The 14468-nt window shown below is 42.1% G+C and overlaps 1 protein-coding gene and 1 long non-coding RNA gene across 3 annotated transcripts; one reads left to right on the top strand and one right to left on the bottom strand.

Annotated features, from left to right (window-relative positions):
- Positions 1-1302: 1302 nt before the first annotated feature.
- LOC126995727 (DNA-directed RNA polymerase II subunit RPB2-like) lies at positions 1303-8924 on the top strand. The gene is made up of 4 exons (XM_050855569.1): positions 1303-1724; positions 2732-2869; positions 5032-5253; positions 7182-8924. The coding sequence occupies exons 1-4, from the start codon at positions 1488-1490 to the stop codon at positions 7344-7346; spliced, it is 762 nt and encodes a 253-aa protein (XP_050711526.1). The 5' UTR covers positions 1303-1487; the 3' UTR covers positions 7347-8924.
- Positions 5260-14264, bottom strand: LOC126995732 (uncharacterized). 2 transcript variants are annotated; one of them, XR_007750666.1, is made up of 3 exons: positions 9468-14264; positions 8985-9088; positions 5260-7129 (listed from the first exon to the last, which is right to left on the bottom strand). It is a non-coding gene; the product is annotated as an uncharacterized LOC126995732 (long non-coding RNA). The 2 variants fall into 2 exon arrangements; XR_007750665.1 differs by having other exon boundaries at positions 8985-9683; positions 9846-14264.
- Positions 14265-14468: the final 204 nt, after the last annotated feature.

The following is a 14468-nucleotide window of genomic DNA, read 5'->3' as shown; positions in this document are numbered from 1 at the left end:
AACATCGTCTCTGAGAAGCGGGAGTGCGGAGGTTGCCAAAGCACGCCACACTCCAACTGCCAGGCTCTGTTGCGGCGAAACTAACTTGAGTATTGCCAAAATATTTTACCAGTATATGCGCATAATAAGTATATTGATGATAAAAATGTTTCCATTCAATTTTGTAACACTAGATTTTTTCGTGATTTAGCCGGATCACGGGGGGGTGCCCATATACCTCTGATCGGATCGTACGGGTTAACCTCTGTTCTGGAGCAGTAAGTAGCGGGCCCTTTTTTTTTTTTTTTTTTTTTTTTTTTCATTGCGCCCTTGAGCTCTGTCTGTAGCTGTAAAAAAATAAAAATAAAAAAATAAAAAAAAATCTATTTTGGGGGGTTTATATCATGGCACGGTAAAGCCACAAATTTGGCCCATCGCTGCTACTGGGTTAAAACACATTTCCATTATTCACTGGATATTCTCAGAGGCGATTAAAAGTGATGCAGTTCCTCTTTTTTGTAGTGGTTAGCACACCCAGCTATTAATCCACAGACCTGGACTCAGTGAAGGCAGTTATCTCACAGCTCACCCAATTATTAATTCTCCTGTATGAGCTGGTTGATAAACGGGTACCTAGGGAAACCTGGGAAAGGTAAACTACGGTAACGTAGATGTCATGTTTATGTCCCAGGCAGTGGGCTCTTACCCACCAGAATCCCCCTCTCGACAGCTCCTTCCCCTCCATTCTCGTCACTACCGTCCCTCTCCTTATCATATGCCTCTCAGGTTCAGTGGTCAATGAGATTAATGTGAGTAGCAAGGCCACATGCAATTATAACACATGATGAACTCTACCTTTACTTTCTCAGGTAATGAGTGGGCCGCCACCATGACCAATTTTGTCAAGAGCACATGTGGCAATGTTCAGATGACTTTTATTGACTCCTCTTACAACTTTCATGGCAAATGGTTCACAGGATAATTATGATGATATTAGAGGCAGAATAAAATGAAATACAGGTAAATTTTGATTTACGTGAGTATTGTGTCCTTGAAGAGGTCGCGTAAATCAAAAATAATGTAAATCAAACAAGAGGTAGGTTTGTACCTTTATTGCCTACTGTATCACTCTGACTCCTCTACCTCTCGTGGTTCCTCCTCTGGTTGCCCTTCCCCTCGTGGTATCACAGCAGCGAGGGTGTTGTTGTTGTTGAGTAGCGTGGTAGCGTGGGTACTGTATTGTTGTTCAAGTGGCGCGCGGGAAGAACTGAGCTCAGCTGTGTGGCCGCGGCGCCGTTTGAGTCCAGTCGCGTGAGACATCTGGTGGCCACTCCATAAAATGTCGCATATAAGTGAAAAAAAACGTGTAAATTAAACATTTATTTGGATTTTGGACCCCACGTTATTTAAAAAACGCATAAACCAAACTCGTGTAAATCGAGAGTTACCTGTATTAATTATATTATTTTGTGACTAATATAATAAGTTGATATATTTGTTGTTGACAGATGATTGAGAAGCCAACAAGAGATACCTGCCAAGGAATGCGGCACGCCATCTATGACAAACTAGACGAGGATGGCATCACCTCCCCAGGCATGCGTGTGTCCGGAGATGATGTGATCATCGGCAAGACCATCACGCTCCCAGAGAGTGAAGACGAGCTTGAGGGGCAGTCAAGGAGGTTCAGCAAAAGAGATGCAAGCGTTTTTTTGAGAGGCTCAGAAACTGGTATTGTAGACCAGGTAAGCCTTTTGTGATGGTAACTGTTTCGGAATTTTTTTCAAAAGCAATATGCTGCCCTGGATTGGGTATCCCCTTGTAAACATTTTCATCCAAAAATATTAAAAAAAGAGTGGGCCACAAAGTCTGGAACATTCAGTTGAGACATGTGCTTCTAATATACTGACCCTCTGGGATACATAGGAATATAAGGAGGCTTCAGGAGGCCTCTTGTAGCCTGGGTGGTAGATTAACCCGGTAGCAGCGGGGATCATGTTTCTTAATGGTCCCTCTAAGTGAGAAAAATGAGGAAAAAATCACCCCTCACACAAACCATTTCATAATATATATCAAAGCATTTGTGATCAGTTTATGTATCATCTATTTTGGGGGTCTATATCATGGCACAAATTTGGCCCGTCGCTGCTACACGGTAAAGCCACAAATTTGGCCCGTCACTGCTAGCGGGTTAAAATATATAAAATGCAAGAACTGAATAAGGCTGAATAAGGCTGAGGGAACTAATCACACGGGGATGCTATGTTTGATGGGCAATCTTGGTCTTGATCTTGACTTTCAGGGACTGTACACCTTCTTTCAAGTAGAAATAGATGTTGATTAATTTGTCAATCATGTTTTAATATACTGTATTTTGTGGCGTATAACGCGCACCTTTTTCACATAAAAAATGCCTTAAAGTTTACCCTGCGTGCTATACGCCGAAGGTACAAATTATTATTGATTTTTTTTCTTCTTTTGGGTGTTTTAAGGGTCTTTTTTTTTTTCATCTTGTTCAATAACAACTGCAAACTTACCATTTGTGATCAGTTTATGTATCATCTATTTTGGGGGGTGTATATCATGGCACAAATTTGGCACGTCGCTGCTACACGGTAAAGCCACAAATTTGGCACGTCGCTGCTACCGGGTTAAAATATATAAAATGCAAGAACTGATTAAGGCTGGAGTTAAATCTTATTCAAATTAATAGGATGCATCTGTTGCAAATAGATGTTCTTATCCATTTTAGGTAATGCTGACAGTTAACATGGATGGCGATCGCTTCACTAGAGTCCGAGTGAGGTCAGTTAGAATACCACAGATTGGTGACAAGTTTGCGTCACGTCATGGCCAGAAGGGAACCTGTGGTATTCAGTACCGGGTGGAGGTAAGTTTTTTTTGCATGCATCTTTGCCTTCCCATTCACTGGGCACTCCTGTTAGGAAAAGATTTACATTAAGATAGACAACTTATATGCTCCTTTATGTTTACATTCTGTATTTCTCATCCTCTCCTTGCCATGCATATCTTCTCACTTCCTAAACTCTTTACTGCCAGTTAACTAATGACTTGTAACTAATATTCAAATTGATATTGTTTTCAATAATGAAGAATTCCTTGAAATATAGATTGAAACCCTGTACCTGTCTCTGTGATCAAGTGGGGAAAAAATGTTGATCCACTTGTGTCATGCCCCGGGAGTTGATTTTCTATTCTCCAACACGGCCTCTGCGTGTACCGAAACACACGAGAAATTAATCACAACAAGGAGAGGGTATTCGCCAGCTGCCTGGGATTGAACCCATGACCAGTGTGACGGGAGAGCCACTCCTTACCGAGTTGGCCAAAGAGGTACCCCACTGGCTAAGTGGGTTATGGGAGGCTCCTTCATCAGGCATAGTCGCTGCACTACACTTGGGCTGTCATAGTGTTGTAGATCATTGTCACAAAATATTTTCTTCTCTGATTAAAACTAAAAATACTCAGATAATTTTTTGTGATATGTTAGTCTGGTGCCACTCCTTTTGACTGGAAAAAGGGGTGGGTTATCCAGATCTGGATATGGAAAAGGGACTGACAGGACTGCAACAGTCATCGTGGTATTACATTGCTCTGTGTCCCAGACAAAGTGCTCACTCATCTATTGCTGATGCGAGTTCGATCTCATCTGCTAAAGTTTCAGAGACCCGAACAATCTCTGTCTGTTGTGCTTTCCAGTTACTTCGTTCTCAATCTAAGGATGTTTATACTAATAATATATTGCAATGAATTTTTTTTATTTTTTATACTAAACTAGGAGCTTTTAGCAGAGCCATCTAGAAAATTTTAACTTCATTTGGTGGCAACACTCCCACACACCCTGCACCACCAAGCTGGCTCATTGACTCTCGCACCAGACATACAACTCTGACCACAGCCATGTAAAAAATACATTCTATATGAATATTGTCTTATACATGGTTTGATGCGGTATTCTACTTCAAAGACATCTTAACCCGATAGCAGCGGGGATCGTGTTTCTTAATGGTCCCCCCCAAGTGAGAAAAATGAGAAAAAATCACCCCTCACACAAACCATTTCATAATATATTTCAAAGCATTTGTGATCAGATTATGTATCATCTATTTTTGGGGGGTTTATATCATGGCACAAATTTGGCCCGTCGCTGCTACACGGTAAAGCCACAAATTTTGCTCGTCGCTGCTACCGGGTTAAGGTACATTTCAACCAATATGGCATTACTAATGTTCCTGTCACCCCCTGCTGCAGTTTACAGGTTAATGAAAGTTTATTAACTCCTCATGTACAATGTGTTTCTGAAGTTCCACACACCTTGTTATAAGTTTGAGATCATTTGTTAAATAGTTATCACTGTGGGGAGTGAGTTCTGCAGTAGTGATGATTATTATTATGATGGGGATCATTATAATTTGATCTGTCTTTCTGCATAAGTAGTGTGTGGGAGGTGAAGACTATTAGTGTCCTGATAATGTTGTATAGTTGGCTATGCCCTCTAATATGAGGATTGTGTCCTTGAAGAGGTCGCGTAAATCAAAAACAATGTAAATCAAACAAGAGGTAGGTTTGTACCTTTATTGCCTTCTGTATCACTCTGACTCCTCTCTCTCTCGTGGTTCCTCCTCTGGCTGCCCTTCCCCTCGTGGTAGCACAGCAGCGAGGGTGTTGTTGTTGTTGAGTAGCGTGGCAGCGTGGGTACTGTATTGTTACTCAAGTGGTGCGCGGGAAGAACTGAGCTCAACTGTGTGGCCGCGGCGCCGCGTGAGTACAGTTGCGTGAGACATCTGGTGTCCACTTCATAAAATATCGCGTATAAGTGAAAAAAATGTGTAAATTAAACATTTGGATTTTGGACCCCGCGTTATTTCAAAAGCACGTAAACCAAACTCGTGTAAATCGAGAGTTACCTGTATCTGTACCAGTCAGTTGTATAGCACTTTTGTAATCAGTTGGTAGCTTATTAACTGTTAGACTAAAATTTACACAAACCCACCAGCTTTCAAGTATTAATTAATAATTTTTATTTTTTAGGACATGCCATATACAGCTGAAGGCATTACGCCCGACATCATCATCAACCCTCATGCCATTCCATCTCTAATGCCTATTGGTCACTTGATTGAGGCACTGCAAGCGAAACTCGGCGCCAACAAGGGAGAGATTGGTGATGGCACACCTTTCAACGATGCTGTCAATGTGTCAAAAATTTGCTATCTGCTGCAGGAGTATGGCTATCACTTGAGAGGCAATGAGGTAATGAAACTACATTATGTAATGGCCATAAGGGGTTTACATGGTGTTATATATGTGAATTATTATTATTATATTTTTTTTACGTCTACGCCTATAGAGCCGGTAGGCTTGCTTGAGGGGCCTGGATGGTAGTCGGCCCCAGCCCGTCACGGCGCAGGCAAATGTTTATAGTGGCGCCATCTTCTCATGGCTCATGCTGCCCCCCAGAACTCGTTCTTGATTAACTTGGACGGTTTCCTATAAAGGGGTTGCACTGACGTCACACTGCTTCGCTTTTGTTTTAGGTAAAACAACTGACAGCCATTTTGGGAGGCAAGAGCGATCAGCTGAGCCCCTGCCCCCTGATGATGGCTGGCCCGTGCCTCCCGTCTTCATGTCACAATCTAAGTGAATATGCAAATAATCAGGACAGTGAAGCTAGGCTTCATTATATAACTATCCATTAAGCTGCCAAATGATGATGGACATACAGTATATACATTTATTATCAAACTTCAAGATATATTAGATGATAAAAACAATGAATATATGACTAATTTAACCACCGGGCGGTGTTTAGTAAGAACATAAGAACGTAAGGGGTTCGCAAAAAGCCCACTGAACTATACTTGGCAGCCCCTGTCTACCTACTGCGAGTGGCAGTGTAGCACCTATCAGTAACAGTAATAGATGGGCCACTAAAACACACACTAATAGATGGACACTAACATCCACCCACCCACACAATAATAGATGGACACTAACACCCACACCCACACTGTAATTAATAGATGGGCCACTAACACCCACACCCACACAGTAATAGATGGACACTAACACCCACACCCACACAGTAATAGATGGACACTAACACCCACACCCACACAGTAATAGATGGACACTAACACACCCACACAGTAATAGATGGACACTAACACCCACACCCACACAGTAATAGATGGACACTAACACACCCACCCACACAGTAATAGATGGACACTAACACACCCACACCCACACAGTAATAGATGGACACTAACACCCACACCCACACAGTAATAGATGGGCCACTAACACCCACACCCACACATTAATAGATGGACACTAACACACCCACCCACACAGTAACAGATGGACACTAACACACCCACCCACACAGTAATAGATGGACACTAACACCCACACCCACACAGTAATAGATGGACACTAACACACACACCCACACAGTAATAGATGGACACTAACACACCCACACCCACACAGTAATAGATGGACACTAACACACCCACCCACACAGTAATAGATGGGCACTAACACCCACACACACACAGTAATAGATGGACACTAACACCCACACCCACACAGTAATAGATGGACACTAACACCCACACCCACACAGTAATAGATGGACACTAACACCCACACCCACACAGTAATAGATGGACACTAACACACACACCCACACAGTAATAGATGGACACTAACACACCCACCCACACAGTAATAGATGGGCCACTAACACACACACCCACACAGTAATAGATGGACACTAACACACCCACCCACATAGTAATAGATGGACACTAACACAAACACCAACACAGTAAAATGGCGGGGAAAGCTGAGGAGCTCTCTTGCGGTAAATATGTGCCTCCCAAAATGGCGGGCCTTTGCAGGGCAGCTCAGAAGTGATGAGCTAATTGCTGATGATGACGTCACATGCAACCCCACCATAGAGTCCGGGTTGATGGGTGGTCTTCAGGACAGCATGTGGGTAGTTTTAAGCCACTCAGCGGTGACTGAAAAATTCCAGGTGGTAGCGTTGGGATTCAAACTCGTGTCGTCCATCACGCGGTGAATGTGGGCCCAGCACACTACCACTCAGCCACCGCCTACCCTGTAATATTGTGAAGCCACAATTTATCTTTTTATTGATTTAATTTTTTCAGATCATGTATTGCGGCCACACGGGCAGAAAGATGAATACCCAGATTTTCTTGACTCCTACATACTATCAAAGATTGAAGCATATGGTGGACGACAAGATTCAGTCTCGAGCCCGGGGACCAGTGCAGATCCTCGTTAGACACCCCATGAAGGGTCATGAAAGGTAGGTGTGGGCCTGCCAAAGTTAGCTATAAAAGATAGTTTCCACACATGAAGGGATATGTGGAATGATTTTTTGTACCCAGATGCATGCATTTTTTATGCCAAACTTGTCTTACTACATTTCATACATTAACCCAGTAGCAGCGGGGATCATGTTTCTTAATGGTCCCTCTAAGCAAGAAAAATGAGAAAAAAATCATCACTCACACAAACCATTTCATAATATATATCAAAGCATTTGTGATCAGTTTATGCGTCATCTATTTTGGGGGGTTCATATCATGGCACAAATTTGGCCCATCGCTGCTACATGGTAAAGCCACAAATTTGGCCTGTTGCTGCTACCTGGTTAAAAGAATATCTTTAGCAGACATGGGATGATAGTAATAGTAATAGATATCACTTTTATTATATAAAGACTAGTCACTTCATCAACTTTTTTCCTACAATCATTGGATTACTTTTTACATTCAGTAAGTTATTTATTTATTTTTTTCCCTACTATTTCTATGTATCTATATTTTTATGCTGCCACAGCAGAATGGTCTCTAGTTTTTCATGTTGCAGCATTTCCTCTCATCATATTCATTTCTTGACCTTTACACACACACATTCACATCACCACCCACCCATCCAAATCCCCCCAACCCACCCCCACACAGATGCATGCACACACACACACACACACACACACACACACACACACACACACTATGAGAAGATTTTTGTAGTCAGACTCAGCTATGAAGTCCGTTTGTGCGGGGCCTGCTCAGGGAATCCACTGGCCACACCTTTGCTAAACCTAGCCTTATTATCAGAGCTATTGCCTCCACCTCCGTCACATCGTATATGAGATCTTTCTCCCATCTGTGGAACACATGAGAGTGAGTCGGAGGAGATGCCATTGCAAGTGGTGATCAGGGAGGAAGTGACAGGATGTCCTTGATCACTGACATCATTGGAGAGCAACTTTGTCACTCGTTATGGAATATATACAATTCACTGCTGTTATCCTAAAAGCAACACATTCATAGCACTATATATCATTATTTGATGTATATAGATTATTTGATATGCAAACTCAAAGAGTAAATAGCTGACTTATGAGAGAGAGTGATGTATTGGGGGCAACGCAGCAGAGTTGGGGAGAGGCTGAAGCTGAGTGGTCGGTGTGCAAGTACAGCATCCTGGAGGACACGGGTTCATGTCCTCACCAAGTGGTATGTGTGAATACCATCAGCTCTTTAAAGCAAGGATATATACTTTTTCTTTTTTAATGTAAACTTATTAATGCTACTGAAAAATTCAACATGTCTACTGACTACTCTACAGACACTCAGATATCATTCAGGACAACTTGTTGGAGAGGGTTAGCCCACCCCAACGATTCTTCCTTTTTCCAATACTATTACAATCTTATTACTAGTGACTTTATACTAACTCTGACCTGAAATGCATTGAAAAATTCAACAGACCTTAGTGCAAGTAAACATGTAGGTACCGTATTTCCTGCCACATGAGATGCACCAGAGTATAAGACGCACCTATAATTTGGCAAGATATATAAAAATAAAAAATAAAAACCTCCACATTTCCCCTGAACTTAATGTATGTGCAGTATTACATTTGGCCACTTTACTTACAATTATGACTGTGATACCGTATGCTGCTTTGTGCTCCTCTCTGTGTTCAAAGTGTTCCACTGTTGGTTGAAGAGTTACACTGCTCTTACCCCTAGTACCTGTGACTGAAATGGTAAACAAAAGGGTTGGGTGGTAGATTCACTCACTGCGCAGTGTGCAGGCGCTAACTTTCGCCGAGCTACTGAGGGAACTAATCACACGGGGATGCTATGTTTGATGGGCAATCTTGGTCTTGATCTTGACTTTCAGGGACTGTACACCTTCTTTCAAGTAGAAATAGATGTTGATTAATTTGTCAATCATGTTTTAATATACCGTATTTTGTGGCTTTAATGCACACCTTTTTCACATAAAAAATGCCTTTAAGTTTACCCTGCGTGCTATACGCCGAAGGTACAAATTATTATTGATTTTTTTTCTTCTTTGGGGTGTTATAAGGGTCTTTATTTTTTTCATCTTGTCCAATAACAACTGCAAACTTACCTTTATTATTGTTTATGATTCTTTCGTAGTCCATAGCAGTCTTATAATATGTTACCATAGAATACAGGGCGATCAAATAACTACCATACAAAAATGAAATCGGTGGAGGATCGCCCATTGTAGGAGACCGCTCACTCCAAATGGTACAACTGAAACTCCCCACGTCAGACTGGCCTTTATTCCTCCACCAAACAGCTGACATGGGTGTACTTGTTTCTGTAAACACATTTTCACAATCACAATGACGTACACAATAAATAGGCACTTTGGCTCACACAGTATGGCTCACAAATAAAGTAGCACTAATGCAAGCCCTAAATATGGCATCTATAAATATGAAACATCAGCCAATATGCCGGCTCAGCGTTGGTCACTTACCAAGATTATAACCCTTCCCATGCCTCAACGAGCAACCTCCTGCGAGCCAAATCCACCTCCCAGTCCTCTCCCATCTTGCAACAGTAAGCACAAACAACAATAGCACGGTGTCGCTATCTCATTCTTGTGGAGGGCGGCTACAGCGGCGGCGTGCTGGACGAGTGTCTTGAACCTCTGCCGCCTCCAAGGCTCCTTCCTACCCCCTACCCAGCGATCACCACAACACACGAAATCCACATGAAACTTACATGACAAAAAATTACACAAGTAACCTCAAACTGGCCACCATACAACATGTAAAATTATAAATGTATCAAAATAGCAAATACAAGTTACATATATATGAGTGTTGCAAAACTGCAGAGTACACCACAATGAAGAGCCAAATTTGAAATGCTTGGGCGGCGCTTACACCCATGCCTTGTTGTTATCCCGCATTTCCGTCAGGCGCCGACACGACCCGGCTGCCATTTGCATTGTTTTGTATGACTTAGAAGCACTGTTGCCAATTAGAGGAGTTCTGGCCCTCAAAAAAAAATACCAGATTATCTGGAAAGCTTAATTTGGCACAGAAAAGTGGGTCTACTATAAAAAAAAATTTTTGCTTATCCCAATGTAATTTAAAACAAAGTTATGAATATTGAGAACATTATTCTTCGATAATCTTTGACACAGATGCGGTATTATGATAAATGAAATTATGAAACTTTGGTTGCACAGCAGCCTGAATCTACGACCTGTTGTTTGTTGTTTTTTTGGCCTACAAAAACTTCTGTACTATCAGTTTTAGGCACTTGATACACTAAAGCAATTAATAAATCACGAACACAGACTTTACTTGTTCATTATGTATTTATACCTTGGAGATAGATCTATACGAATTGGCATTCCAATCCAAAACAAACTTTCTTCTTCTTCTTTTGACCTGTATCACTGTTCATCGGCTCATCACCATCACTTCTTCTGGTACTAACTCCCCTCTCTGCCTCCCATAGTTGCTACATTCTACAATTAGGTGTTCTACTGTTTCTTTCTCCCCAGTGTCCTAGACAGCTACAGCCCTTTGTGTTGGTAAGTCTTGGTGAGAGTGAGTTCGGCCCCTCGGCGGCTCCTTTCGGTACTGTGCGGGTTTCGGCCTTTTAAATATCTCTTTACCATGCATTCTACTGACTAGATTCTGTTCGGTACTTTCCAGATTGAACATTAGTCTTCGTGGAATCTATTAGAAAAATGGTTCAAGCTATACATGCGTCAGGAGATTATAAAAAAATGTGAGAATGGTGTAAGCTTAGGTGTGAGTATTTAGCTTGTAATAACTGAATGGTACAATGTTTCTCACCACTTCACCTGAAAAATGTTGGCATAAACACTTGGGATCAATGTCTTGTAGACTACAGGCACTGTGCATCATGATTTATCACGTGAGAGATTTTAAAGTGTGCGAGTCCTCATCGCTTCAACGGGAGTTAACTCAGTTTTAGTTAAAGTAGCGAGCGATCACTGCCAATTTTGGGGGGACAGAACTCCTCTAATTCGAGCAGTACAAGCTACACAAAAAATCATATTGAAAAAAAAAAATACCCATGTGTTCATCATTAATTATTAATATTAGTGAGAATAATGGGGTAAATATGATATCAGGAACTGTACATCATGAGTCTTGTACGAGGAGTTATTTTGCTCAATACCAGCCCGGCCGCCATTTGCATTGTTTACAAACCACACAACCACACCCATACAACAAACAGCAGCATGCCACGTGTCACCAGAACCGCGTGAATTGTGTCTTGCCGAGTTATCTGTCATAACCTACGAGTGACTGTGAGAATAATATGCTAATTATGATCTCATAAGCTGTACATAATCAGTATGTACGAGGAGATATTTCTCACAACACCAGCCCAGCCGCCATTTTCATTGCCCTACTCAAGGACACTTGTCAATTCAAACAGTACAGGTTACACCAAAAATATATAAATTTCGGAAAACTGTACATCGTCAATGTTCTTTAACCGTACATAATTTTGAGCATTTTAAGAACTTTTTTTTTTTTTTTTTTTCCAAATTGTTGTCTTAAAGTTTGGGGTGCGCGTAATACGCCACAAAATACGGTAGTTATTTTTACAATAAGAAACAAAAATATGTTAACAATAAACACTTTAGTCATCCACGGATATCCGTTCTTTTGAACATGTATTACAGAAAACATCAGTTGACCGGGCTGCTGAACAGCAGAAATAGTTCTTGATCAATCCGCCCAAGTCCGCTCGACGGTCGCTGAGCAGAGTCACGTCAGGCAGCACCCTGCTCCACCAAATTTGTTCCGTGTAATAGCCGCTTTATCCATCACCACAAAGGTACCCGGCACACTGGTGACCGGCGCACCACGGCGGTGTTGTGTTTTGTGTTAAGTGTTCACGCCGCGCCTCGGCTCACACACGTGGCACGTCTTCTTCTTCTTGTGACCTGTATGGTTTTATCGCTTCACATGTCCTCCTCCTCTCTTATGCTTATTCACACTTTCCTTTTCTATTGCATCACGCTATTCATTATTTAAATCAACCAAAATTTGTACTTTAGGCATATGTACCGTGCAGGGGTAACTTTTTGGCATTTTCTGATTGAAGAATGTGAGCATTATATGCCACAAAATACGACATATTTCATTCTGGGGACATCTTGGAACTATTGTGTCAAACAGTGTTGGTTTGGGTGTTGGTTTCATACCAGTAACAATAACCCCTAGGCCTACTAAAACCTAACCATTGGGGTATAAGACACAGGATGATTTCTCCAATTCTTTTTTTAAGTGCATCTCATATGGCGGGAAATACAGTATTTAAAAAATTGGGGTTAAAACTAAAAAAGATAGCATGCGTCTTCGATGCCAAGGTCACACTACCTGCAGGCCTAATCTAGGCCCATGGAAGGTGTACAGATATGTTGTTGCTGTTATTGAGCCCTGGGCTGGACCATGTAGTAGACCTTACTCACCCGCACAGTGTTCTGTGACGACAAGCATGGCAACCACTGTAGTAGTATTGGTGTTTGTCTTGGAGATCTTTTTTTTTATTTTTTTTAAGAGAGGTCAATTTCGGGAGGAGAGGTGTCCTGATACCCTCTCTTGAAAGAGTTCAAGTCGTAGGCAGGAGGAAATACAGATGAAGGAACATTGTTCCAGAGTTTACCAGCGTGAGGGATGAAAGAGTGAAGATGCTGGTTAACTCTTGCGTAAGGGATTTGGACAGTAAAGGGATGAGCTTGAGTAGAAAGTCGGTGTGGTGAGGCCGCGGGAGGGGGGAGACATGCAGTTAGCAAGTTCAGAAGAGCAGTCAGCATAAAAATATCGATAGAAGATAGAAAGAGAAGCAACATTGCGGCGGAATTTAAGAGGTAGAAGACTATCAGTAAGAGGAGAGCTGATGAGACGAAGAGCCTTAGGGTTCGTTCACACTACAAGCAGAGCAGGGCAGAGCAGAGCAGAGTGGTGGCATTAATTTTTACATAGTTTTGAATGTACAGACGCTCAGTTGTTCACACCGCAAGCAGAGCGGAGCAGCACGCTCAGGAAATTTGGCCGTATTTTTTGCTGCTCGCAGCTAGCAGTCCTCCACAGCTCCACCCTTCAATCAACATGGCCAAGAAGCTATCTGCATAGGTGAATTTTTAGGCTGAAGCCAAAATTATAAAAACTGACCAGATTGTGCATAGTTGAGGTACAATTTAATAATAATAGCCGTATGTTTAGAAAAGCTAATTTGGTGATATTCTGATCCTATACCCAATCATCAGTGACCCACGCAGCCATGGGACTTGGCTTAACAACGAAATTTCATGTTCCTTTGTAAATCATTACATTTTTCATCATCCTTCCATATAAACACCTAGGAGTTTATCGGGCCCTTGCCTGCAAATGATTCTTGTGCAGGTCGCCCTGTTCTGCTTATATGTGAACACCTAACCGCGCCGCTCCGCTCTGCTCTGCTCTGCTCTGCTTGTAGTGTGAACAAACCCTTAGACTTCACTCTGTCCAGAAGAGCTGTGTGAGAGGAGCCCCCCCACACGTGAGATGCATACTCCATACCAGGGCGGACAAGGCCCCTGCATATGGTTAGCAACTGCGCGGGGGAGAAGAACTGGCGGAGACGATTCAGAACGCCCAACCTTGAGGAAACTAATTTAGTGAGAGAGATGTGAAGTTTCCAGTTGAGATTTTGAGTTAAGGATAGACCGAGGATATTTAGTGTTGAAGAAGGTGACAGCTGAGTGTTGTCGAAGAATAGGGGATAGGTGTTTGGAAGATTGTATCAAGTGGATAGGTGGGGAAATTTGAGTTTTTGAGGCATTGAAGAACACAAGGTTCCGTTTACCCCAATCGGAAATGATAGCAAGGTCTGAGGTAAAGCGTTCTGCAGCCTCCAGTCTAGTCTTGTAATTCCTGTTGAGAAGGTCTTTTGATGAAAAAAAAGTTGAATAATGCAGAGTTGAGTCGTCAGCGTATGAGTGGATAGGACAGTTTGTTATGGAAAGATCATTGATGAATAACAGGAAGATAGTAGGTGATAGGACAGAGCCCTGTGGAACACCACTGTTCATAGGTTTCGGGGAAGAACAGTGACCGTC

This window comes from Eriocheir sinensis, chromosome 1, assembly GCF_024679095.1.
Source record: "Eriocheir sinensis breed Jianghai 21 chromosome 1, ASM2467909v1, whole genome shotgun sequence".
Lineage (NCBI taxonomy): Eukaryota > Metazoa > Arthropoda > Malacostraca > Decapoda > Varunidae > Eriocheir > Eriocheir sinensis.
The sequence above is the reverse complement of the archived record's forward strand: the minus strand, read 5'-3'. Positions and strand labels throughout refer to the sequence as shown.